General features: G+C 57.7%; 2 protein-coding genes across 11 annotated transcripts in view; one reads left to right on the top strand and one right to left on the bottom strand.

Annotated features, from left to right (window-relative positions):
- LOC117869139 (alpha-2-macroglobulin-like protein 1) overlaps nucleotides 1-27,085 on the top strand; it is a 777,004-nt gene that overhangs the window by 343,405 nt on the left and 406,514 nt on the right. For 2 of the 7 annotated variants that reach the window (XM_034755674.1, XM_034755673.1), the window contains exons 7-8: nucleotides 19,438-19,522; nucleotides 19,801-19,930. The exons of 4 other annotated variants lie outside the window; for them this stretch is intronic. In XM_034755674.1, the coding sequence (XP_034611565.1) occupies nucleotides 19,438-19,522; nucleotides 19,801-19,930 (215 nt within the window). Of the gene's footprint in view, nucleotides 1-2,359; nucleotides 2,579-3,605; nucleotides 3,796-5,706; nucleotides 5,870-7,759; nucleotides 7,813-9,785; nucleotides 9,807-10,644; nucleotides 10,796-19,437; nucleotides 19,523-19,800; nucleotides 19,931-27,085 lie in introns of those variants that run through there. One more of the 7 variants, XM_034755677.1, reaches the window with a different exon arrangement.
- LOC117869140 (alpha-2-macroglobulin-like protein 1) overlaps nucleotides 1-27,085 on the bottom strand; it is a 582,774-nt gene that overhangs the window by 307,268 nt on the left and 248,421 nt on the right. The window lies entirely within an intron of this gene.

Genomic DNA, 27,085 nt, shown 5'->3' with positions numbered 1-27,085 from the left:
ATTAAATTTTTCTTCCCAGCTGGTTTCCCTCATAAGTGTTTTCAGCTTTGTGAAACAGGCCCCTTCAACCACCGAGTGGAAATATTGCTGGTCTGGACTTTAATCTGTTGGCACATTATAGATGTGATTGAGTCAGGATCACCTGTACCTGGGTTACCGTTCATGTTTAGTTCTGTGATCAGCTCCTCTTTATCTCTCAAGGCGAGGGCTCATATAGCACACTCCCCTGGAAGACGGAACACTTTCTGAGTTAGGAAAATATATAAGAAATTCCAAAGACATTTTAGTACTGGCAGCACCTGACCGCCAGCATGTGTCACTCACATTGAAAACCCCCAGGATCACACAGCTTTTTCTCCTATATTCTATAAAGAGCTGCATTAGGAGCCACTCATCCTGTTCCTTAGTGTGATTTGGTGATCTGCCCCAGACACCAGCTAACCCCCCATCTTGTGCTGCATCGGTTAGGACAGGGATCCATAACCATTCAAGATCATTTTCTCTCAAGTTGTCAGTGACTCGGAGACAAGTCTGAGACACTCTACTGACCATGTGCAAATGGCAATGTTCTTTACTTTACAACTTAGCCACATGGATCCATCGACATGGATTTTAATGGCAACAGGAAAAAACTTCTCTTCCACTAGCACAATCCCCCTGCCAAATTTCAGTCTCAGGATCAAAAGCATGGAGGCGCTAGAACTCAACAAAATGCTCAGAAAAAATGGATTGCCCTGGAAAAAACTACCTGTGTTAATGCCAACCCTGTTCTCAGAAATGGCTCGATTAGTTTTTGCTGAAAGTTTATGTGACGTTATTGACATAATCTGGGACCATATAGAACATGGTTGCAACCAAAGTCCTGTAGTGGCACCAAATCTTGTATAAAGGGGGTCAAATGGGGTGTCTAAGACAAGGTTAGGGTTTGCTGGTTATGATTATGCTGTCTATATGTGTGTATCAGTTTTGTAGTTGAAGTTATGAATATTGGCTCTATACTGTCTGTATTTCAAACTTATGCTGTGCTTCTGGGTGACATCCCAAACAAGTTGGAGTTAGCTCTGCCTAGCCTGCTTGATGGCCCATTAAGGACTATCAGCTATACAATTGACCCATTGAGAAAAGGCAGATACGCCCTGTAACTCAGCAAAGTATGCAGGGATTTGCCCATGTGACGCCAGACTCTATTTTGCTGTAATTTTCCACAGTAAGAACAAAGAAGTGTTCTTACACCTGGAAAAGACTATATAAGGCTGATGCCTCATCTCCATCTTGTCTTCAATCCTGCTTCTTACCTCTGGAGGGACTTTGCTACAAACGGAAGCTCTACACAAAGGATTGATGACCCATCCCAGCTGGGGATGTATTCCAGAGACTTGATTTGAACCTGCAGTTTATTCTATCTCTGCTGCAAGCCTGAACCAAGAACTTTGCCATTACTGTATGTAATTGATTCCATTTAACCAATTCTAACTCTCATCTCTATCTTTTTCCTTTTATGAATAAGCCTTTAGATTTTAGATTCTAAAGGATTGGCAACAGCGTGATTTGTGGGTAAGACCTGATTTGTATATTGACCTGGGTCTGGGGCTTGGTCCTATGGGATCAGGAGAACCTTTTTTCTTTTATTGGGGTATTGGTTTTCATAACCATTTGTCCCCATAACGAGTGGCACTGGTGGTGATACTGGGAAACTGGAATGTCTAAGGGAATTGCTTGTGTGACTTGTGGTTAGCCAGTGGGGTGAGACCCAAGTCCCCTTAGTCTGGCTGGTTTGGTTTGCCTTAGAGGCGGAAAAACCCCAGCCTTGGGCTGTGACTGCCCTGTTTTTAGCACTTTGTCCTGAATTGGCACTCTCAGTTGGGTCCCGCCAGAACCGCATCGTCACAGTTTACAAAAAAAATTCAACGCAAGGCAGAGCCTGAACATGGAAAGTTCATCCCCGGCAGTCCCAGTGTGGGAACGTTGGAAGCGATCGTGAATGGGGGTTTCATGAGACATGTTCAGCAACCCCAACGTTCTTCTCATTTGCATTGCAGTAGTGGGGTCGCTGCCAAAACCCACTTTAACAAACTCATTTCTCAGCAAGCTCCTCCCCCCTGCTCCTGCCAGGGCTTCCCCAGCATCCCGGCTACTGCACCACCACCGACCCCCAGTAGGGTCCCACCCCCTGCCATGTATCCAATGCAAGGGGCCTCCTGGCTTGTCTGACCCTTTGCCAGGCAGCATCCTCTGACTCAAGTTGCAACAACCTGCCAGAGCCTCGAATCCAGCAGCTGGGGGTGGTGGGTAAATATTGTCCTGGCTGCATCCCCAGCTCCAGCCAGAGACCTGACACGACCCTTGTTTACCCCAGATCAAAGTGAAGCTCCGGCTCCAGAGTGTATATCAGGGCAGAGCAGGCTGGTCTCCAGCACAGAGCGTGGGAGAGAGGGAGGAAGAAGGACCCAGAGGGGGGTGACGTGTGTGTGTCCCGTTGTGCCTGCCCATCTGCCTGCACCCCAGGAATGGGGGCCCCGGTAACCCCGGCCTGCCTGCTGCTCCTCCTGCATCTCACAGCTGGGACGTCTGCAGAGCCGTAAGCCCTGTCCGTGTCTGTCTGTCTGTCCGCTTGGTGGGCAGTGCGGGGTGGGGGTTGGAAGCAGCCGAGGGCACCGATGACGGGGCTGCTCGATCCAAAACTGACGGGACAGGTCCGTTCTCCCCTAGGAGCTCAGTCCCTGACGCTGGGTCCCTCCTGGGCCCTCCTAGTCCTGCCCCTCCCAGCGGCGGGGGAGGTTGGCTCTGGTTAAGGCAGCGGCTTGGGGTGTGGAGAGCTGGGTTCAGTGCCTGGCTCTGCTATAGACACCCTGTGCGCCCCCAGCCAGACACCGACCCTCTGAGCCTCAGCTCCCCTCTGTACCATGGGGTGATGATCCTCTGCGGCCGCCTGCTCCCGTCGGCCTGTCACCTCCTCGGGCCACGGCCTGTCTCTGCCTCTGGGTCTGTCCAGTCCCAGTGCAGGGGGCCCAGGCTGGGCTGGGCCTCTAGGCACCAGTGAAATAGAACAGGAATTACCGAAGAACCCAGTGCGTTAAACGAACGTCTCAGCCAGAACCTGGGAGTGCCCGAAGGTGCAAACGCCGAAGGGTTCCTGCGAAGGCGGGTGGAGGCCCCGGGGTGCAGACTGAGCTGGGGGTGGGGTGGGGTTGTATCTAAGCCAGTTACTGGCTGCAAAGGGCTCAGGTGCTCAGTACAGCCCCAGACTAACCAGCCTCCTCCCGCCGTGCACAGGGGTCTCTGCTCACTCTCAGCGCCACTAGCTGCCCCCTTCTGGGCAGACCGAGCAGCCGAGAGGCCGGGGATGGATGGGGACTGAGCCCCTCACTGCACCTCCGGGGCCCCTCCAGCTCCGCGGGAGGCAGGCTGGGGCAGGGGAAGGAGCAGGGGTGCCTTGCTCTGTCCCTGCCCTATGGTTAGAGAAACGAATCAGCCTCCAGCACCATCGACCCAGCTCTGGCCCCAGCAGGAGGGACTCAGAAAGCAGGAGTCACCCTGGTCCTGGGGGAGACTCTGGGCTGTCCCCTCCCCCTCCCGCATTGCCCCCGGTGCTTTCCCCTCCTCAGGCACTATGTGGTGGTGAGCCCAGCCGTACTCTACCACCCGCACACGGGGACGGTGTCAGTTCATCTCAGCGACCTCAACGAGACCGTCCGGGTGAGCGTCCGGCTGGAGAGGAGGGATGGGCTCAGCGCTATCACCCTGCTGGAGAGAGAGGTCCAGGAGCCCCGTCTGCACGAGAACGTGCGCTTCCAGGTGAGCCCCCACCCGCAGCCATTGGCACGGCCCCGAGCACTGGCCATGGGCCCGGAGCCCGTCAGCCCCGGGTCTGCAGCCCCAGCCCAGCCTCAGGCCTTGGGCACAGCAGGTCTCAGGGGACTGGCCATGGGCACGGAGCTGGTCACTCAATGGGCAGCTGTAGCCACAGAACTCGAGCCCATCCCGCAGCAGCGACAGGCAGGGAGGAGCGGGGATGGGGTGGGGGGCACAGAGAGCCCCTGGCTTCCAACTCCATTGAACGCCCCAGGTTCATGCTCCCTTCCATTCAGGGCCCCCAGGCTGGGGACGGGGGTTCCTGTGGTTGGGGGGGGGCTGGAACAGGGACCAGGGCCGGTGCAAGGATATTTTGCGCCCTAGGCGAAACTTCCACCTCGCCCCCACCCACCCACCCCCAAAAATAAATCACATACATTATACACGATACACGGTCACAGAGTAACATGTTATAATTTATGCAGGCATAACACAGCAGCAGGGCTTAAAACTCAGACAGGGCCACCCAGAGGATTCAGGGGGCCTGGAGCAAAGCAATTTTGGGGGCCCCTTTCATAAAAAAAGTTGCAATACTCTAGTAACATGTATTTGGAAATGTAAAAAATAACCAGTGAAATACATTCAAAAAATAATTTGAAAATACACTAAATACATTATTTAAAAACATTAAAAGCTGTAATGGTATGTATACATTTGCAATTACATAATGGGCTCTTGCTGGGTGATGGTTGGTGCCAATGGGCTGTCGCTGCCTGGGGGTCGTGCTGCTGTTGCCCAGGGCTGGGTGGGGAGCTGGGCTCTGGGTTCGGGAGTGCCCGGCTCACAGGGGCTGGGCTCAGGGATGTGGGGGATGGGGTTGGGGGGGTGCCCGGCCCTGGCCCCTTACCATGCTGCTTACAACTTCTCCATACTCGTGGGGCAGGTGGAGCCTCTGACATACTCGTGGGGGCCCCTGCGGGGCCCGGGGCCTCAGGCAAATTGCCCCACTTCCCCCCCCCGCCCCCGCATGGCCCTGCTCTCAGATACCAGGCATGACAGAGGCTGGAGCAGAGAGAGGGCGGCACTGGGGCAGCTCAGCTCTGCAGGCTGCCATCCTCTCCAGCCACCCACGCACAAGGGGAGCAGGAGCAGGGACCAGCCAAGGACCAAGGGGGCAGGAGCACAGGCGCCTGAGGCCAAGGGGAAGCAACGCAAGGGCGTTGTGGTCCTCTTTCTTCCTCCGCTCCACCAGACCGCCGCCTGTGGCTCTTTTCTTCTCCGTGCCCCCCGCTGGGGCTGACCATGGAGGCTGAGCCAGGAGGCAGCCACCCCTTTCCTCCAGAAGCCCTGCTGAGTTGCGCCCGTCGCCGTCGCCGGGCTCGTGCCACCTGCCGTAAGCCGCCGGCGCACCCGCCGGCGATGACAGGAATCACATGGGATGGAGCGGCCGCTGCACTGGGAGGGAGAGGGAGTCTGAACCACTGGCAGGTAGCCCAGGGGTTCCCCTGTGTCCGCACGCCACTAGCAGCCCAGCGGTTCCCCTGTGTCCGCGCGCCACCGGCAGCCCAGCGGTTCCCCTGAGTCAGCGCGTCGCTGGCAGGGGAACCCATGGGCTGCCGGCGGTGTGTGGACACAGAGGAACTCCTAGGTTGCCTGCTGGCGGTTCAGACTCTCTCTCCCTCCCAGCGCAGCGGCCGCTGGACCGCTTTAAAAAAAAATTGGGGGCGCCGCTTTTTGTCACCCCCAAATCTTGGCGTCTTAGGCAACTGCCTAGTTGGCCTAAATGGTAGCACCGGCCCTGACGGGGACTCACAAACTACCACTCCCCCCGTCCCCGCCTATGCGATAGTGGGTCTGCACCATGACCGGCCCATTACTGGCCGCTGTGGCCTTGCTGGGGGTCTCCGTGTGCAGGTTCCAGCCCCGTCCGGAGGGCAGCAGGAAGTGGCAGAGCTGCACGTCTCGATCCGGGGAGATGCCCTGCAGTTCTCTGAGCGGAAGAAAGTGCTGCTGTGGGCGCTGCAGCCCAGGACCTTTGTGCAGACGGACAAGGCCATCTACAAGCCGGGACAGACAGGTGAGAGGGCAGGAGCTGCTGGAGGGAGTTTCCTGGGATGGGGATGGACTCCTGGGCTCTGGGGATGGGCTGGGGGCCTAGCGAGGGACTCAGGACTCTCTAGGCCCCTGTCTGCACCCAGCACCAAGGAACCCAAAGCCTAAGGCCTGTTTGGGGGCCTGTCTGGAACCAAGTGGGGGTCTGAGCCTGTCCTCCTTGATGGCACAGACACTGCAGGGGGCACTCCTCTGGCTGAGCTCCACGGACAGCAGGTATCACAGGCTGGGGGACACTAATCTTCCCCAAACAGCCCTGCATGGCCCCGCCCACGCTTCATCCCCAGGACCCCTCCTGCTTCCTGCCAGCGCTCTGCAGCTCTTCCCTCATGGCCGGGGCCTGCGATCAGGGACTCCAGGCGGCTGGAACTGGTGCTTGGCCTCCCGGTGCTCCAGGGCTGGGGGCGCTGAAGGCTGCACTGCCCGACCAGCACTGGGGGACGGGTTGGCAGGCGTCTGGTTTTCGACCGGAATGCCCAGTCAGAAAGGAATCTGGTGCCTCCAGTGAGCACTGTGACCGGGCCGTTTAAAGTTCAGGTGGTGGCGCAGCAGGGCTAAGGCAGGCTCCCTGCTTGCCCTAGCTCCACACAGCTCCCTGGAGGCAGCCACTGGGCACAGGGGTGATCAGGGAAGCTCCATGTGCTCCCCCACCCTCAGCACCGGCTCCGCAGCTCCCTTTGCATGGAAACTGCAACCAATGAGAGCTGTGGGGGCGGTGCCTGGGGATGGGGGGGCGGGCAGCGTGCACTGCACAGAACTGCCTGGCCGCCCCTCCATTTAGCCCAGGGGTGGGCAAACTTTTTGACCTGAGGGCCACAGCTGTGTGGGAAAATTGTATGCAGAGCCATGGATGTAGGGCTGTGGAAGGGGGTTGGGATGTGGGAGTGAGGGCAGGGTGTGGGAGGGGCTCCAGGCAGGGTGTTGGGGTGTAGGCGGGATGAGGCAGGGGGCTCAGAACAGGGGGTTGGGGTGCAGGAGGTGTTTGGCAGGGGGTTCAAGGCAGGAGGTTAGGGAGCTCAGGGCAGGGGGTTTGGGTGTGGGGTGCAGGAGGGGGCTCCGGTCAGGGCATTGGGGTGCAGGAGGGGTGCAGTAGGGGGCTCAAGGCAGGATGTTAGGGGGCTCAGGGCAGGGGGTTTTAGTGCGGGTGCAGGAGGGGTGTGGACTCCGCCCTGGCGCCACTTACCTCAAGTGGCTTAAGGGTGGCAGTAGAACTAAGGCAGGCTCCCTGTCTGCCCTGCCCCCGTGATTCTCCCGGAAGTGGCCAGCATGTCTGGCAGTGGCTCCTGGGGGTGGGGTGGGGCAGGCAGCTCCGCCGCGCACTGCCCTCACCTGTGGGTACCACCCTCAAATCTCCCATTGGCCATGGTTCCCCTTTCCCGGTCAATGGGAGCTCCGGGGGTTGGGGCTCTGGGGGCTGCACCACCCGCATAGCACTCTGGTGCTGTGGGCTGCATCGCCCGCCTGTCCAGCGCTCCAGGGTGGAGGCTCTCAGGCAGCCTAGGGATGGAGCGAGGGAGGGGACATCTGCGGAGAGGTGGGAGGTAGGGCTCTAGCCTCTGGCGGGGGCAAGAGGGCAGAGGGGGCGGAACTTCCGGCAGAAGGGGCTGGGCAGAGCGGGCCGGGGACAAGCCTCTCACATGTCGCCCATGCTGAACTCCCCTCCAGCCACGCAGGTCAGGGCCGTGGGAGGAAGTGTGGGGAAGCTGGCACTGCACTGCCCGGGCTGGGCCCATTCTGCAGGTTCAGAGAGGCCGTCAGTGCCCAGGGCGTCCGGCTGGCACCTTCCCCAGCTGGGAATTCACTCAGACAAACCGAGCCGGGGCTGATTCCTGCCTCTGCTTCTGCTCCTTTCCAGTGAAGTTTCGAATTGTCAGTTTGGACAAAGACTTCGTTCCCAGTACCCGGAAGGTGAGAGCTGGGGGTGTGGGGTGGGGGGCAGGGTACCAGGCCCTGGTGCACTGGACACATTAGGTTTGTCTACACCAGGCAGGCCATTCATCCGGTTTGAGATCGGAATGTTCTCTTCTTGGGTGGTTTGCCCCCGTCCAAAGCTTGTGTCTGGTATTGGATGGGGGGCGCCATTTGGAACAGCGCACTGCTCCGCCCCTGCTAGTGTGAACTCACACACACTGAGTGTGCGAGGTCACGCCAGCGGGGACAGGCCCACGCCATTCCTGGAAGTACCAGGATCTCCGGTATTCTGGGAATGTCTCAGCGGCCACCCTGGTCTATAACAGCATTTCTCAAACTGGGGTCCGTGGACCCCTAGGGGTCCCCGATTGAACTCCAAGGATCCGCAGGCGCCACTCATCAATTCCTCCCTCCTCCTCCCTACATCTATCTCCCGGAGGCTACTGAAGCCAAACCGGGAGATTTTAGGAGCTAAAAGTCCGGTCAGCAGTGCAGCGGGGCTAAGGCAGGCTCCCTACCTGCCCTGGCTCCGTGCCGCTCCCGGAAGCAGACAGCACATCCCCGGTGGGGAGGCAGAGGATGTCACGGAGTCCCTGGGCAATTCTTTGGAACTTCTCCCCACAAAGCCAGTCAGGACTTTCGGGAGCCTCCTCTCCCATGGAGCAGTCTGTCTTCAGGGCAGGAAGCTGACATGGCTTCACTTTCATGGGTCTGACCTTGGAGCATTCAGCATATGCCCTCCGTGCACTTCCCACAGCAAGTCTGCCCAGGCAGGGTCCTGGGGAAGCCAGAGGGTCCTGCACACACCCCCACTTCGCAGTCAGACGTGACTCTTAGCCAGCCAATAAAACAGAGGTTTATTAGATGACAGGAACACGGTCTAAAACAGAGCTTGTAGGTACAACAAACGGGACCCCTCAGCCAGGTCCATTCTGGGGCCCAGCGAGCCAGATAACCCCGTCTGCCCTCACTTCCCGTCCCCAGCCAGCTCCAAACTGAAACCCCCTCCAGCCCCCCCTTCTCTGCTGAGTTCCTTTCCCAGGCCAGGAGGTCACCTGATCTCTTTGTTCTCCCACACCTTTAGCATCCCCTTGCATGGGGAAAGGGCCTGGCCATTAGTTGCCAGGTGACAGAAACTGAGGCACCCACACAGTATTCAGAGGAAACATTAAGAACAGTCCCACTTTGTCACAGATGGTCTCTGCACGTGTCCCCGCCCTGAGCGCTAACGTTTGAGAACCGCAGGTCTTCACTGCTGCAGGGGGCAAGTCTCCCAGGGCAGGTTAACAGCCTTGCAGTAGCAGGGCTTGTGCTGGCCTGCTGAAAACAGCCGTGTGGAGCAGCCCCCTGGGCTACAGACCTAGTGCCTTGGGCAGTGGCCTCTGTTGGTTGCAGTCTCTTTACTGCGCAGAGAGGGTTGATTGCACATTGCATGGAGCCGGAATGAGGGCGCTGGGCACCCACTGGCGTTAGTGCAGTCTGTGATTGGCTGTGCCAGCCTCCCCGCCCCCCCCCCCCCCCCCCCGGGATGACAGTTATTAGCACTTTTCAGCCTAACCGTGCTGTGCGCTCTGAGTGACGTGGCAGAATCGGGCCCCGTGTGGAAATACAGATTGACAGCTCCCCTCCCAGCCATCTCGCTCAGGCACTGGCTGCAACGCAGACCCCCGGCCCTTAGACTGCCCCTTGACAGAGACCCCAGCATCTCGCCCTGCTCCTGCACGCCCAGACCAGCCACCCACTGCCCTGTCTCCGCCAACGCAGGAGGGGGACATGGGAGGTGCGAGGGCTGCAGCCTCAAGGGCTCCCCTTCCTATCCCTGCTCTCTCGGTCACCCTCGCTGCTGTCCGCATGATCCGCCATGGCCCCAGAGACACCCCAGCCCTGGGGAGGTCACAGACAGACCCGTGGGCAGTGGGGGGTGTTTCCCATCCCTCTAACCAGCCATCGCCTGTCTGTTTGCTTTGCAGCTGCCCCTGGTGACCGTGCAGGTCAGTCTGTGCCTCTCCAGCCTCCTCCTCTTCCTGTCTGGCTCATCCGAGGGCCCCCGGGGGTGTTCAGTCGTGGGGAGCCCAGAGGAGTCTGGGCTGTGACCACAGTGTCCAGCAATCCAGCCCTAGACCCCTCTGCCCTGCTGTGGGGGTGCAAAGGGTCCCAGAGCACAGGGCGTTTCTGGGCTGGGCCCCATGGGGGGCAGGGAGGGGACATTTGTGCCATCGGGTTACGCCCTCCCCACCCCGAGTTTGCAGCGTCTGGGGCTGTCTGTCCGGGAGGCAGGTGGGTTTGGGCCTGGCTGGGATCCCTGCCTGAGTCGCACACCCCGAATGTTCCCAGCCCCTGAACTCTGGGTCAGGCAGTTTACTTGATCAGGCCAGTGGGGAACTCAGCGGGAAGCTCCCTTGGGAGCCTGATGGGGGAAGGGCGGGGGGGAGGGAGGGTCTCTGGGAGCTGCAGGGGCAGAGGGGAGGGGTGGAGGTTTGGGGAGGCTGCGTGGCGGGAGGGGGGCAGGAAACATACCCACAGAGGCCTAGCACTGAGATGGAAACGGTCCCTATGGCAAGTTCCCTGGGCTTTGTCCAGGCTGGAGATGGGGTGTCCCTCGGGAGCCTCTTCCCCCCAGGGGCGGTGCCCTCGGGTCAGGGCTGAGGGGCGCTGGCAGGGGCCCCCTTACCCAGAGGCTGCCTGGCGGTGCCTGCTCCAGGCTACGGAGAAGGATTTGATCCCCCGGCCGTCGATCCAGCCCCTGTCGGCAGCACGAGGCACTCGGGGGCTGCCGGGGACGAGCCGTGTGTGGGGGCAGCGGCTGAACAGGGCGTGTCCATGTGCCAGGATCCCAGCGGGAACCGCATCGCCCAGTGGCGAGATGTGACTCCGCAGCAGGGCATCGTGGATCTGTCCCTCCTGCTATCTGCAGAGCCGGCCGTGGGGACGTACGCCATCGAGGCGCAGGGGACAAGGCACTCATTCAGCGTGGGTCCAGGTCAGCAACCGAAGCCGCGGCTCTGGCACGTGGGGAGGGAGGGGAATTCCTGAGTCTCCCTGGGGCACAGTGTCCGTGGGTCTCTGTCAGCGGGTCCCTGGGAGCTCAGACCCCTGGGACTGGCCCAGCCAACTCCAAACTCTCCTGGGCCTCAGCCACCCCATGGCCACTCCTCCTACAATAGGGCCCTGTGGGAGGGGGAATTCAGCCTCCCTGGCCCACCCCAGCCCTGCCCCACTCTGCTCTAGAGCCCTGGGGGAGGTCTCAGGTCAGCGCCACTGCAGTGACACAGAGCCGGGGATTTCAGTATGGCTGGCCCCAGTCATGTCACAATCATGAGTCAAAATCCAAAATGGTGAGGTTTATTTTGAAACATTGTTTCTTCTTCGAGTGCTTGCTCATATCGATTCCAATTAGGTGTGTGCGCGCTGCGTGCACGATCGTCGGAGAAGTTTTCTACCCTAGCAACATCCGGTGGGTCGGCTGTGGAGCCCCCTGGAGTGGTGCCTTCATGGCGCTGAATATGTATCACAGCCGACCCAGCGCCCCCTCAGTTCCTTCTTACCGCCCGTGACGGTCGTTGGAACTGTGGAGCGCGGCATAGCTGTCCTCCACTCTCCTAGCTTACCCGTTGTTTCTTGTAGATAGTTGTTAATTGTGTTCTTTAGATTAGTAGTTGTTAATAGTTATAAATAGCTTTTTGTAGTTAGCGGGGGCTAAGGGGGCTATTATCCCCCCTTTCCTCCCCCCCCCCCCACGCGCACAGTCGGGCTCATGCCCAAGGCTCCCGGCTTTAAGCTGTGCGCAACATGTGCTAGGCCTATGCCAACGGGAGACTCCCATGACTCTTGTTTGAAGTGCTTAGGGGAGTCTCACCAAACGGACAAGTGCAAGATTTGCAAGGCTTTCAGGCCAAGGATGAAAAGGGAGCGGGACTTCAGACTTAAGCAGGTCCTCATGGAGGCGGCACTTAGCCCGGATCCTCCTTCGGCGCGCCAGGTTCCGGCACCGAGCGCCTCGGTGCGTAGCACCCCAGCGGCACCGTCCGGTACTGCACTGCGGACAGACGCGGGGAAGGCGCCTCTGCACCGTCCTCCCTCGGCACCGCATCCACCTCAAGCCCCTCGGCGCCGGTCCCTGTCTCCGGGACATAAAAGGCCCCGTAAGACTCAGGACGCTGCTGTCCTTCAGGCACCGGCTCCCCCCGCGGGGGTAGAGCCACGCCCGGCTTCCGAACGCCAGAAGGTGCAAGGATCATCGGCACCGTTGACTCCGGCACCGGGGGTGGAGCCATTAAGTCCGGCGCGAACTGGCTCACTGCCTCATCAAGTGGTGGAGCCCTGTCTCCCTTCCACACCGGAGACGTTCGCCACGGCGAGAGACCTCATTGCACTCACGGAGCCGGCGCCTTCTCAACCTGTGGCACCGCTTCGTACAGTACAGTCCAGGGGCAAGCCTACCTTGATACGCCCACCGTCTCCGGGAGTGGACTCACGGCACCGCTCCCGTTCTCGGAGCAGGTCTCGACGCCGCTCGCAGTCCCGGCACCGATCTCCATCTCGGCATCGGTCGTACTCGCAGCACAGATCTACCTCCCGGCACCGGTCTTCTCGGCACCGACTCGAGCACCGGTACCGGTCGGAGTCAAGGCGCAGCTCCCGGCACCGGTATGAGCGCCGCTCACAGTCGCGAAGCCGCTCCCGGCACCGAGTTTACAGACGGTCTTTGTCATCCAGATCCGGGTCCCGGTACCGACATGGACATCGGCACCGTTCTCAATCCTGGTACCGTTCACCGGCACCACGCTCACCGTTCGCTCGCCGTTGGGTCGGCACCGCTCAGCACCGTACCAGGACGATTCTCTGCACCCACGCTCGGCACCGCCCTGGCCCTCGAGATCAGCGTCTCACTCGTCTGAAGGGACCCCCCGTTCAGCGTACCCTGCTCAGGGTCAAGCTGCAGACGACTTGGGTCATTGGCAGGAGGGGGCAGAAAACTTGCGACAAGACCCTACGCATTGGTCTTTCTGGACCCCTTGGGCGTATCGCCAGGCTCAAGGGGTTCCACTAGCGACCTCTCGCTCGGCTCACTCTGAGCCTAGGGCTCCTGAGGCCACCATCTCCCGTCCTCTCCCAGGGGGTATGGAGGCTTTGGCCCCGACGCCCACCCAGGAGCCAGACCCTGGTGCAGGGGATCCTGCACCTCCGAGTCCAGTGGAGCCGGACCCCCACACAGGTCCTTTACCCCCTGAGGCGTCGTCCTCATCTTCCCCAGATGAGGCAGTGGCAGGTACAACACCCGCAGGCCCACCTCCTATAGATCTTCGTGCCCACCAAGACTTGTTACGTAGGGTGGCACGAAATATGGACTTACAGGCCGAGGAGCTAGTGGAGGTGCAGGACCCGGTGGTGAGCATCCTTTCATCGGATGCCCCAACCCGGGTGGCGTTACCCATTATCAGAACAATTCAGGCTAACGCTACAGCCGTATGGCAAACCCCGGCCTCCATCCCTCCCGCTGCCAAGGGTGTAGAGAGGAAGTACTTTGTTCCTTCCAAAGACTATGAGTACCTCTACACACATCCCCCACCGTGTTCACTGGTAGTCTCATCAGTGAACGCCAGAGAGCGCCATGGCCAGCAGGCGGCAGCGCCCAAATCAAAGGACGCTAAGCGCTTTGATTTGTTTGGACGCAAGGTTTATTCGGCGGGTCTGCAGCTCAGGGCTGCAAACCAACAGGCGCTCTTAAGTAGATATAACTATAACTCATGGAACTCCATGGGGAAATTTAAAGAGTTGGTCCCCCAGGACTCGAGGGAGGAGTTCGGGGCCCTGGTGGAGGAGGGCAAAAAGGTGGCTAGAACCTCCTTACAGGCCTCCCTCGACATTGCGGACTCGGCCGCCAGGACACTAGCATCAGGGATAGCCATGTGACGTGTCTCCTGGCTCCAGGTTTCGGGGTTGCCACCAGAACTACAGCAGACCCTGCAGGATCTGCCGTTTGACGGCCAAGGCTCGTTCTCCGAAAAGACGGACTCTAGGTTACAGAGCCTCAAGGACTCGAGAACCATGATGCGCTCCCTGGGGATGCATGTCCCAGGACCCCAACGCAGGCCATTTAGGCCCCAACCGCAAAGGTTCTACCCTCCTCCTCCTCGTCCGAGACAGGACTTCCCCAGACAGCGGGGACGAGGTGGTAGACGGAGATCGACTGGCCCTCAGCAGGGTCAGAATCAGGGCCCACCTAGGCCGCCTTCAGGCCCTAGGCAAGACTTTTGAAGCTGTGCCCGAGGACGGCGCACCAGCCACTACCCAGGATCCATTTCCTTCCTTTCGGGATCACCTCTCCCGTTTCCACCGTGCTTGGTCCCTTATAACTTCGGACTGTTGGGTCCTTCGCACGGTAGAGAGGGGATACGCTCTCCAGTTTTCTTCTTCCCCTCCTTCCCACTCCCCCTCCCCGTCCCTCTTCAGGGACCCTTCTCATGAGCATCTCCTTATACAGGAGGTTTTTGGGCTCCTCTCTATGGGGGCCATAGAGGAGGTTTCCCCAGAGTTAAGGGGCAAGGGGTTTTACTCCCACTACTTCCTGATCCCCAAAGCAAAAGGAGGCCTGCGACCCATCTTAGACTTACGCGGACTCAACAAATTCATAGTAAAGTTGAAGTTCCGCATGGTCTCCTTGGGGACCATCATCCCTTCCCTGGATCCTGGAGACTGGTATGCCGCCCTCAACAAGAAGAACACTTATTTTCATATAGCGATCTACCCCCCTCACAGACGCTTTCTTCGTTTCGTGGTAAACAAGGTACACTACCAATTTGCCATTCTTCCCTTCGGGCTGTCCGCGGCTCCGAGAATGTTCACCAAGTGTATGACCGTCGTGGCAGCATACCTTCGTCAACAAAGGATACAGGTGTTCCCGTATCTAGACGACTGGCTGGTCCGCGGCCGTACCAGGGAACAAGTTCAGGCGCATGTCCGCATAATACTGCAAACATTCCACGACTTAGGCATTCTACTCAACAAAGAGAAGTCCACTCTGGAGCCAACCCAGAGAATAGAGTTTATCGGGGCAGTCCTAGACTCCACACTCGCCCGAGCTCTTCTGCCACACACTCAGTTTCGCGCCATCACGAACATCATCCATGGACTCCAGGCCTTCCTGATTACCACTGTAAGGACGTGTCTCGGTCTGTTGAGTCACATGGCCTCTTGCACGTACGTAACCAGACATGCCAGACTTCGGCTTAGTCAACTTCAGGCCTGGGTCTCGTCGTGTACCGCCCTTCTCGGGACAGCCTGAATATGGTGGTCACGATTCCAAGCTCGGTCTTGACCTCTCTCAACTGGTGGCTGGATCACAAGGCGGTTTGTGCAGGAATGCCATTTCACGCCCCACAGCCCTCCATACACCTAGTCACGGATGCCTCATCTCTAGGTTGGGGGGCTCACCTCGGGGAGCACCATACCCAAGGCCTGTGGACTGCATCCCAACTAGCTCTGCACATCAATGTTCGGGAGCTGATGGCTGTGCGCCTAGCCTGTCAGGCATTTCTCGATCTCCTACATGGCCGCTGCGTGTTAGTCTTCACAGACAACACCACGACCATGTTCTGCATCAACAAGCAAGGAGGAGCCCGGTCGTCTCCCCTATGCGAAGAGGCCATTTGCCTGTGGGAGTTCTGCATTGCCAACTCGATACATCTCATGGCATCATTCCTCCCTGGAGTCCAGAACACTCTGGCAGACCGTCTCAGCAGATCCTTCCAGACGCACGAGTGGTCGATTCGCCGGACATAATCTATTCCATCTTCCAAAGGTGGGGATTTCCCCAGGTCAACCTGTTCGCATCGTGAGCCAACAGGAAGTGCCATGCGTTCTGCTCCCTTCAAGGGCGATCTCCAGGCTCCCTGTCCGACGCCTTCCTTCTAACGTGTAAGGACCAGTTGTTCTACGCTTTCCCTCCATTCCCACTGGTCCACAGGGTACTGCTCAAACTACGCAGAGACCAGGCGCATATGATTCTAGTCGCTCCAGCTTGGCCAAGACAGCACTGGTACATCACGCTTCTGGAGCTATCGATTCAAACTCCGATCACGCTTCCCTTGTGCCCAGACTTGATCTCCCAGGACCACGGTCGATTGTGTCACCCCGACCTGCAATCGCTCCACCTTACAGCATGGATGCTCCATGGCTGAATTGGACAGAATTGCAATGCTCACATCCTGTGCAACAGATTCTGCTGGGAAGTAGAAAGCCCTCTACACGGACCACCTACTTAGCCAAGTGGAAGCGGTTCTCCTGTTGGTGCGAACAGTGGGCCACGCCCCCCTTGCAGGCGTCTATTCCCCTCATACTCGAGTATCTCCTGTCCCTGAGACAGCAGGGCTTGGTGATATCTTCAGTCAGAGTTCACCTGGCCGCTATATCGGTGTTCCACCCAAGAGAACACGCTTCCTCGGTCTTCTCTAACCTGATGGTGGTTAGATTTCTCAAGGGCTTAGACCGCCTTTTACCCGCAGCAACACCAACCTGTTCCAGCGTGGGATCTTAATCTGGTCCTCTCCAAGCTCACAGGACCCCCATTTGATCCATTGGCTACCTGCTCGTTCCTTTACCTATCTTGGAAGACAGTCTTCCTCGTAGCCATCACTTCAGCAAGGCGTATTTCTGAACTCAGGGCGCTCACGTCTGAGCCTCCGTATACAGTCTTCCATAAAGAAAAGGTGCAGCTTCACTCCCACCCTGCCTTCCTTCCCAAGGTGGTATCAGCTTTTCATGTGAACCAGGATATATTCCTCCCAGTCTTCCATCCTAAGCCGCATGCTACATGTCAAGACCGGCGTATGCACTCCTTGGACGTGCGCAGGGCCCTTGCTTTCTATATTGAACGTACGAAACCATTTAGAAAGACGACGCAACTTTCCGTTGCAGTAGCCGACCGAATGAAGGGCCTACCGGTCTCCTCCCAACGTCTCTCCTCTTGGATCACGTCCTGCATTCGTGCTTGCTACGACCTGGCCGGTGTCCCGACTCCGCGCCTCACTGCTCATTCCACGAGGGCCCAGGCCTCCTCGACTGCCTTCCTGGCTCAAGTTCCAATCCAGGACATTTGTAGAGCTGCAGTTTGGTCGTCAGTCCACACCTTCGCCGCTCACTACGCGCTTGTACAGCAGTCCAGAGCCGATGCTGCATTTGGATCAGTGGTTTTGCACACGGCAATGTCTCACTCCGACCCCACCGCCTAGGTAAGGCTTGGTAGTCACCTAATTGGAATCGATATGAGCAAGCACTCGAAGAAGAAAAGACGGTTACTCACCTTTGTAGCTGTTGTTCTTCGAGATGTGTTGCTCATATCCATTCCAAACCCGCCCCCCTTCCCCACTGTCGGAATAGCCGGCAAGAAGGAACTGACGGGGCGCTGGGTCGGCTGGGGTATATATTCAACGCCATGAAGGCGCCACTCCAGGGGGCTCCACAGCCGACCCACCGGGTGTTGCTAGGGTAGAAAACTTCTCCGACGATCGTGCACGCGGCGCGCACGCACCTAATTGGAATCGATATGAGCAACACATCTCGAAGAACAACAGTTACAAAGGTGAGTAACCGTCTTTTCATTCTTTTAGGTCTGACTTTGGATTTTTTCACACATACCCCTGCCCCTGTATGTGTGTGTGCGTGTGTGTGTGTCACGGGGGGAGGGCGAGGGGAAGAGTTACCCTATTGCCAACTCTAACAAAGTTATTGTGGGAGCTGATCCTGGCTCCCACTGCAGGAGCTCACTGGCTGCTGGATGGGACGGAGCTTCCAGCTTCTCACCAACCCCCCAGCATCTAATTCTGTCCCCCCAGCCCCACCTCAGCCTAGCCCAGCCCAGCACCCACCCACATCTGCCCTGTGCCTCCCAGTGCCACCTCCTGGAGCACAAGGGGCTCTTCACACATACACACCCTTACCAGAGCTGGTGTTGCTGGGAGGGGGAGGGAAATGTCAGTGGTCCCCTTTTCATCCCCCCACCCAAACCCTCCTCTGGCTCCTGCGGGGGCGGGGGAGAGAAGAGCTCTGATGTCTTCCTTGAAACAGCTGCCACCTACCCCCTCTCGCCCCTGACATCTGCCCCTGACCCCCCCCAACCGCCTCCCACCCCCCCTTCCCTAGCATAAGGGAAAAAGGACATAAACCCCAAACACCACCACCCCCTTCACTGGCCCATCCCAGCGCTGCACATTCACCCAGCCCCAACAAACACTCCCCTCCTGGGGTTCTGGGCCTCAGAGCCGCCCAGCCAGCTCCTGTCAGTGCCCCAGGACGGCCCAGACCCTGAGGGACAAACTGCCCTGGAGCAGCCCCCCGGCTCCTCTGGGCTGAGCCCAGGGGTGAATTTGGCCCTGTCTGGCCAGGCTGCCTGGCGGGGGCCTGCTGGGGATGAGGTCCCAGCTGAACACCAGCTCCCGGAGGGAAACAGCCGGGACCTCATCAGCCGGGAGAAACGCCCACGTCCACTGGGCCCAAGTTAGGGTTACCAACCCTCCCAGTTTCTCTGGGAGCTCCTGGAATCAGGAGGCTACTGAAGCCAAACCTGGAGATTTTAGGCTGCTAAAAGTCTGGTGGTGCAGCAAGGCTAAGGCAGAGTTCCTGCCTCCCCTGGCCCTGCACAGCTCCTGGAAGTGTCCAGCATGTCCCTGTGGCCTCTGGGGGGTCAGGGAGCTCCGTACGCTGCCCCTGCCCTGAGCACCAACTCTGCAGCTCCCATTGCTGGGGAACTGCAGCCAATGGGAGCTGCGGGGGGTGTTGCCTGCAGGCAGGGGCAGCATGTGGAGCCCCCTGGTGCCCCCCAGGGGCTGCTGCAGGGAGGTGCTGCCTCATTCTGGGAGTGGCGTGGGGCCAGGGCAGGCAGGGAGCCTGCCTTAGCCCCACTGTGCTGCCAACTGGGAGCTGCCCGACCAGAGCCCACACCCCTCCTGCACCCTAGGCCTGAGACCCTTCCTGCACCCAAACTCCCAGAGTCTGCACCTCTCACCCCCTCCCACACTCCAGCCCCAACCCCCTTCCCCAGCCCAGTGAAAGTGAGTTAGGGTGTGGGATAATGAGCGATGGGCGAGGGGGATGGAATGAGCAGGACACGGCCTCAGAGAAGGGGCATGGGCGGGGCAGAGGGGAAGGGGCAGGGCAGAGGGCACAGCAAGGGTGCTTTGGTATGTGTGATTAGACAGTTAGAATCATAGACTATCAGGGTTGTAAGGGACCTCAGGAGGTCATCTAGTCCAACCCCCTGCTCAAAGCAGGACCAATTCCCAACTAAATCATCCCAGCCAGGGCTTTGTCAAGCCTGACCTTAAAAACCTCTAAGGAAGGAGATTCCACCACCTCCCTAGGGAACCCATTCCAGTGCTTCACCAGCCTCCTAGTGAAATAGTGTTTCCTAATATCCAACCTAGACCTCCCGCACTGCAACTTGAGACCATTGCTGCAGCCTCTTCCCAGCCCGGCTCCATTTCCGGGCCCTTCCCCTTCCTGCCCGGCCGGCAGGTTGGTGGGGGGCTGCAAGACCCGGGGAGAAGCTCCAAGGCCGAGGATCGCAATTAAACCCCCGAGCCGGGGCTGCGGGTTGGTTTCACCCCGTCCCTCTCTGCCCCCTAGTGCTGCCCAAGTTCGAAGTGACCCTGGAGCTGCCCCCCGTGGTGACGGTGCTGGATGAGACGCTCCTGCTGCGGGTGTGCGGCCGGTGAGTGTGAAAGCAGCCCTGCTGGGCCGATAAAGGGGGGCTGGTACCGTCCTGGACCTGACTCCCCTCCCCGGCCCCCTAGGCCAGGATCTGACCTGCCCCTTCCCTGCCTGCGCCCCCCTCTGCCCCATGCTCATGGCCAGGCAGGGTTCCCTGGGGCTCTCACTCCCAACCACACAACCAGCCCCACCCCAGCAGGGTGATGGACCCCCCACCATGGGCAGGGGCATTGGGCCCCTCCCCTCCCACTTACCCTCTCCTTCCCCTCTGCTAAACAGAGACACCTACGGGAAGCCCGTCCAGGGGAGGGTCCAGGCCAGCCTGTGTCGGGAGGAACAATCAGCAGATCACTGGTACCATCTTCATGGCGTGCTAACCGGGGATCTGTGCACTGAGCTTACTGGCCAGGTGAGTGCAGCCGGAGACGGGGGAGGTACATGACATGCTGCTGGAGGAGGCTCCTCTCCATGATTTTCTTACACTGGCCAGAGGGGGCGCTGTGATCTGCCTTGGTGATGTTGGTAACATTGGTGTAAAGCTGGTGTAAGTGCAGGCGAATCAGGCCCTGGATCCATCCGGGTCCCCATCTGGCAGGCTGGGGGTGGGGACTGGCAGCTGTGTAGCAGGGCTTAGGGACTTATACAGCCCCCCCCCTTCCCCACAATATCTCAGTGCCTCACTGTCACGGAGTCCCTGGGCAATGCTCTGGAACTGCTCCCCACAAAGCCAGTCAGGACTTTGGGGAGCAGTCTGTCTTCAGGGCAAGACGCTCACACGGCTTCACCTCCTGGGTCTGCCCTTGGAGCATTCACCATATGCCCCTCCTTGTGCTTCCCACAGCGAGTCCGCCCAGGCGGGGTCCTGGGGAAGCCAGAGGGTCCTGCCCCCCCACTTTGCAGTCAGACGTGACTCTCCGCCAGCCAGTAAAACAGGTTTATTAGATGACAGGAACACGGTCTAAAACAGGGCTTGTTGGTCCAGCGAACGAGACCCCTCCGCCCGGTCCATTCTGGGGCCCAGCAAGCCCGACACCCCGTCTGCCCTCACTCCTAGTCCCCAGCCAGCTCTAAACTGAAAACCTCCTCCAGCCCCTCCTTCTCTGCTGAGTTCCTTTCCTGGGCCAGGAGGTCACCTGATCTCTTTGTTCACCCACACCTTTAGCATCCCCTTGCATGGGGGAAGGGCCTGGCCATTAGTTGCTAGGCGACAGAGGGTCGGCCAGTATTCAGAGGAAACATTAAGAACAGTCCCACTTAGTCACATCTCTCCCACTTCGAGACTGAACTGAGTGAGGTCACTTTAGCCGGTGACCTGGGGAAGTTCAAACCCACCAACGTTCCCATGGATGCCCCAGCATCTCTCCCATTTCTTGGTGGGAGTTACACAGGACATTCCAGTTTCAGGCCCTCCCGTGGGTCTGTTGTGCTTGATGGCACTTGCAGGCTGCATGTGGGAAGGTTTATGCGGCCCGTACCCTTTTGCCACCCCAATACCCCTGGGGTTTAAACTGGGATTGGATCTTGTCCCAGCGCTCCAGTTTGGAGGGCTGCAATTTGGGCTCTCTTGGTTAAGAGCCCCCATCTTGACCTTGGCCACCCTCTGAACAGGTGTCTCTGTCCCCAGCAGCTCGGCCTCACTACCTTGCATTTGACACCGCCACGTCGGAGGAGAGTGGTCAGTATACACAGTAAAGCGCCGCCCAAATAGATACAGCAGCAGCTTTCTAAGGGCCTGCACCATGGTCAGGCATTTCTTCTCTGAGGCTGCATAGTTCTGCTCCCGGGGCAGCAGTTTTTTGCTCCGGTACCCGATGGGGTGTCTCCCCACCTTAGCATCAGCTTGCATCAGCACCATGCCCAGCCCTGCATCTGAGGCATCGGTGCACACAGCAAAAGGCTTGGCAAAGTCTGAGTTTACCAGATTTACCAGGCCCTGGATTAGAGTCTCCTTCAGTATACAGAAAGCCCTCTGGCGTTGCTCAGTCCAGACCACCTCGTCTGGCTTACCCCTCTCACATAGCTAAGGGATGGGGGCAGCTAGGGGGCTAACGTGGGGTAGAAACCTCTGGTAGCACCCCGCCATCCTGATAAAGGCCTGGACTTGTTTCTTGGTCTGGGGAATGGGCCAATCTCTGATCATCTCCACCTTGCACTTCTCGGCTTTTACCATCAGTCCTGCCTCCTTGAGGCAGCCCAGCACCCTCTTCACCTGGGACACCTGTTCCTCCCCGGTCTGGCTAAAGACACACATGTCATCGATGTACGCCAGGGCCAAGTTCTCCATCCTCCTCAGCTTGTCTAGAATTTCCCCAGGCCTAGGCATCGGACACTGTGATGGCTTTAATCTTCCGATAGTCCCCACAAAACCAGATCATCCCGTCTTCCTTGGGGACCAGCCCCACGGGTGAGGCCCGTGGGCTCTTGAACAGCTAAAGCCAGCATGTCCTTGACCTCTCTCTCCAGGTTCTGGGCTGCTTTCCCAGTGACTCTGAACGGGGAACACCTGATGGGAAGATTGGCTCCCACCTCAGGGGAGAGATCCACCAGGGGGTCCTCCCCCTTCTCCTCCCAATCCTCCCCTTCCAGGTCCGGGGGTCCCCTCACTCTCCTCCCATCCAGCAGCTCGAAAGGGAAGAACCCTGTGGATTCCTGGGGCACCACCAGCTGCCTCCCAATTCCCCACAGTTTTACTTCCCCTTGGGGAGCCCATTCCTGATACAGGAATCCCTTCTCCCACAGGACTCTGTCCCTGCAGCCTTCCCCAAGGCAGATTGCAGCGCTGTGGCCAGCAAGTTCCCTCAGCTTCTCCAAGGAGGGATCCTTCTGCAGCTCGGTCTGGAAATCAGCTGTTGGGGAAGGGAGTGGGACCTTCTCCCTCTCGCTGGCTGGGCCTGGGGTCACAGCCCCTCTGAGCCCTGTCCCTGGTAGCTTCCTCCCTGCTGTGTAATCACTTCCCAGCAGCACGTCTGGACCAGGCAAACCTGGTTGGCAGCCAACCTGCCCTGCCTGTGTCCCCCCCCCACTCAGCTGGCGTCTCAGCTCCCACCATGCTCAGCGCTGCCCTTGTTGTCCCAGTCAGGGCAGGCAGCGAGCTCCCTGCTCTGGTCACAGCATCAGAGCCAGCCTGAGCCCCCTCTCCGGTGTGCAGGAGGGCAGGGAACATTTCTCTGACACACTCAGCCCCTGGGGTCGGGTTACAGGTGGGCAGGTATCCTGAGCCCAGCAGCCCCTCCCTTCTGCCAACCAGGTCATTTGCATTTTCACTGACCATTTCCATCTTAGCCAATTGGTTCCCTGGATTCAAATTCAAATCCTCAGCCGTTACAGGAGCAGGGCCTGGATCCTGTCCCAAAGAGACACAGTCACCCCCCAACAGGACCTCACAGCCGATATCCTGGAAAACCCCAATGACCAGCCAGCCCGACCCCTCCTGGGTCTGCACAGGGATCCGTGCTATAGGCAGGATGAATGGTTCCATCCCTGGGACTTTCACCCAGGTCACCCAGCTCCTCAGGATCTGCGGTTGCACCACCCGACAACAGTTCTTTGTGTCCCAGGATCTGGCCGCCCCAGGCATGTCTCCCCCTTGACCACGACCTTCTGCTCCCACTAGGGGTCCGAGGGGCCTGAGCCCAGGAGACTCCAGGCAGACACATAGGCCGGGGCCAGGAGTGGGAGCCTGTCCACCACCCCACCCATCTGGCTGACAGTGTCTATGGCCTTGGGACCCAGCAAGGGAGCTAGATACCGAAGCTTTTCCACAGGGTCCCCCTGGTTCAAATCACCCGCCTGCTCAAAGGCCGTGCGGTGGGCATCCACATCCCCCCCCCTCCTTAACCAGGGGCAGCAATTTAGTGTCGAGACTCCCTGCGGAACTGGCAGCACGGGGTCTATTCCCACTCACCCCTGGGGAGCCCCCTATGCCTCTCCGCTCCACCAGCACCAGTCCATGCTGTGTTGCTTTTCCTGCAGCTTTTCCTCAGGCTCTTGCTGTCTCTCGCGGTCCTCTCGCTCTCTCAGACTCAGCTCCAGTCCCATCCTTCTCCGATCCCCTGATGGGAAACCCGATCGTGAAGACCCTCGTCTGGTTGGGGGCCAGACTCTCGGGGATGCCTGGCTACTGCTCCAGCTACTCCCAGATCCTCTTGTAACCCCAGCTGGGTCAGGAATCTGCTCCTTAGAGTGGTCCTCGTCCTCCAGCTGCACGATTAACTGGGCCTTGGTGAACTTCCCAATGTGTGACCCTCTCTTTTTGCACAGTATTACAATGTCCTTCTTAAGGAGATGGTGATAGGCCATCACTCCGCTGTTCCCAAATTGCTTTGGACTCACAGGCCCGTGTGCTCTTAGCTCCCCCACGGTTTCCAGGAAGAACCCCTAGTGTGCCAGCCCTTCTCGAGGTCACCACCTCTTTGCCAGGGTTGAGCTGCAGACGCCTCCGCCCTGGGACCGCTCGCTGCAATCCCCAGGGGAACCCTGTCACTGCAAAAGTCCTTCTCTCTCCCAGGGTCGAGCGGCAAGCTCCTCCGCCCCTGAGACTGCTCCCTGCAGTCCTCGGGGGACCCCGTTACTCCAACAGTCCTTCTCGCTGGTCACACACTCCTAGGGGTTAATCACCCCCTGAAACCGTCCTTCTCTAGCCTTCAGCATGCCTGGTCCTCATTATCCCCCCTTTGTTTTACTGCTCCCCAGTCATTTACTGCGAGAAGCGCCATTCACGGGGTGCAGTACATCCTACCTCTGCCACCAGTTGTCACGGAGCCCCCGGGCAATGCCCTGGAACTGCTCCCCACAAAGCCAGTCAGGACTTTGGGGAGTCTCCTCTCCTTTGGAGCAGTCTGTCTTCAGGGTGAGAAGCTGACACGGCTTTACCTCCTGGGTCTACCCTTGGAGCATTCAGCATATGCCCCTCCGTGCGCTTCCCACAGCGAGTCCGCCCAGGCGGGGTCCTGGGGAAGCCAGAGGTCCTGCACGCACCCCCACTTCGCAGTCAGACGTGACTCTTAGCCAGCCAATAAAACAGAGGTTTATTAGATGACAGGAACACAGTCTAAAACAGAGCTTGTAGGTACAATGAACGGGACCCCTCAGCCAGGTCCATTCTGGGGCCCAGCGAGCCAGATAACCCTGTCTGCCCTCACTTCCCGTCCCCAGCCAGCTCCAAACTGAAACCCCCTCCAGCCCCCCGTTCTCTGCTGAGTTCCTTTCCCGGACCAGGAGGTCACCTGATCTCTTTGTTCTCCCACACCTTTAGCATCCCCTTGCATGGGGAAAGGGCTTGGCCATTAGTTGCCAGGTGACAGAAACTGAGGCACCCACACAGTATTCAGAGGAAACATTAAGAACAGTCCCACTTCATCACACTCACTTACCCTCCTAGCCCCCGGGAGGCATGGCAGGCTCCTGTCCCCATTGTACAGATGGAGAACTGAGGCACAGAGATGCTCAGGGTCCGTCCGCACAGCAAAAACCCTGTGGCAGCATCTCTGAGCCTAGCTCTGCTGCCTGGGGCTTGTGCTGCGGGGCTAAAGGAACAGTGAAGACCAGGGGTCAGCAACCTTTCAGCAGTGGTGTGCCGAGTCTTCATTTATACACTCTAATTTAAGGCTTCACGTGCCGGTAATACATTTTAACGTTTTTTAGAAGGTCTCTCTATAGGTCTATAATATATAACCAAACTGCTGTTATATGTAAAGTAAACAAGGTTTTCAAAATGTTTCAGAAGCTTTATTTAAAATTAAATCAAAATGCAGATCTTATCAGTTTAGTGTGATCCTTGCCCTTGCTTTTCCTTGCTGAGTTTTCCAATATCTGGCACGTATTTGGATACTTTAAGCTGCACACAGGCTTCTGAGTGATCAGTTGTTAACGGCTCTGAGAGGGACAGAGGACAGATTTCATGTGTGAAAATACCTGTTCACACAGGTATGTGGATCCAAATGCCGAAAGCATTGCAAACGCAATTTTCTTCAAACAGTTAAATTTCACTGGCAGGGACGTCCAGCAGGTCAGAATAGAGGCCCCATGAGCTCTCGCGGTAGCTTCAAGTGCGCTCCGCAGATCCACAAACTTTGATGTCCACAATTCTGAACTTTTTAACTGAATGAGCTGCATTTCGAAATCTTCGACACCCATCCACTGAAATACAGACAAATCCAAGTTGCTTTCGTTGAACTTTTCAGGTTTAATTAGAAAAGAAAGCATTGGGCCAAATCGCTGGAAATCTTGAAATCTGTCAGAAAATTCTGATACCAATTCTTGCATGTACTTTCCAATCTCATCGACACTGACAGTGCAACGTGTCGATAGCTCTTTTATGAGTTGGAAGTAGCGGAAAGTAGAAGTTTGAATATCCCTGGAAAAAACTGCTAGTTTCACAACAAATGCTTTCCAGGCTTCATAAAGATCCAGAACTGTTTGCCCTGCACCCTGGAGACAGAGGTTGAGTTCATTTAGGTGAGCAGTGATATCAGTTAGAAACATGAGCTTACACAGCCATTTGTCATCATCCAGTTTGGGGCAGTTTTGTTCTTTTTCCAACAAAAAGGCCTTGATTGCATCAAAACAGTTTACAAAGCGCACCAAAACCTTGCCACAACATAGCCACCAAAAGTTGCTGTGAAGTGGGATGTCGTTATAAGCACTGTCCATCTCTTCTAGCAGTGCTTGAAATTGTGAGTCAAAGCAGATCGAGCAACAAGGAAATTCACAATTTGCACCACTCTATTCATCACATTATTAAGCTCTGAATTAGAAATTTTTGCACACAGGTTTTCTTGATGGATGATACAGTGAAATTTGACTGTCGGATGGCCAATTTGATCTTCAAGTAACTTTACAAATCCCTTCTGTTTTCCGACCATGGCAGGAGCACCATCTGTTGTCACACAAAATATTTTTCTGATGTCAACGCCTTGTTCTTCAAAATGGTTTACAAAACTTTCCAGTATATCTTCCCCCTTTGTTGTGCCATGCAGGGGTTTTAGGCAACAAAGTTCCTCTTGGATTTCATCGGAAGCAGAATATCTTGCAACAATTGCCAAACGTGGAACGTCGTTTATATCCACGCTCTCATCAACTGCAACACTAAACACTGCTGTGTCTTTCAATGCAGTTGTCTGCTTTTCCTTAATGTTTTCTGCCATTTCACTTATGTGTCTCTCAACTGTTCTGGCAGAGATGGACAGTTCTTTTATTCTAGATGTAAGCAGAGTCAGGATGAGCTCTACCCTGACATCTGGTGGTGAATTATGGCGAGTGTGGAAAATAACTTCAGGGGCTGATCTTGTTTGCATAGGCACACCCACCCCGCCTAGCATGAGCCCACGGCAGCCCAAAATGGTCACTTTGGCTGCTGTGGGATCCCCAGTTTCTCTGTTATTGGGGCAGGAGAAATAAAGTGTTCTTCGAGTGATTGCTCATGTGTATTCCGCTATAGGCGTGCGTGCTCGCCACATGCACCGGTGCCGGAAGTTTTTCCCTTAGCAGTACCTGTAGTGGGGGAGCACCACTGTGACCCCTGGAGTGGCACCGACATATCGTGCCATAAAGGGGGCTGCGTGCT

The sequence above is a fragment of the Trachemys scripta genome, chromosome 23 (genome assembly GCF_013100865.1).
Source record: "Trachemys scripta elegans isolate TJP31775 chromosome 23, CAS_Tse_1.0, whole genome shotgun sequence".
NCBI lineage: Eukaryota > Metazoa > Chordata > Testudines > Emydidae > Trachemys > Trachemys scripta.
This window is presented reverse-complemented; position numbering and strand designations above follow the sequence as displayed.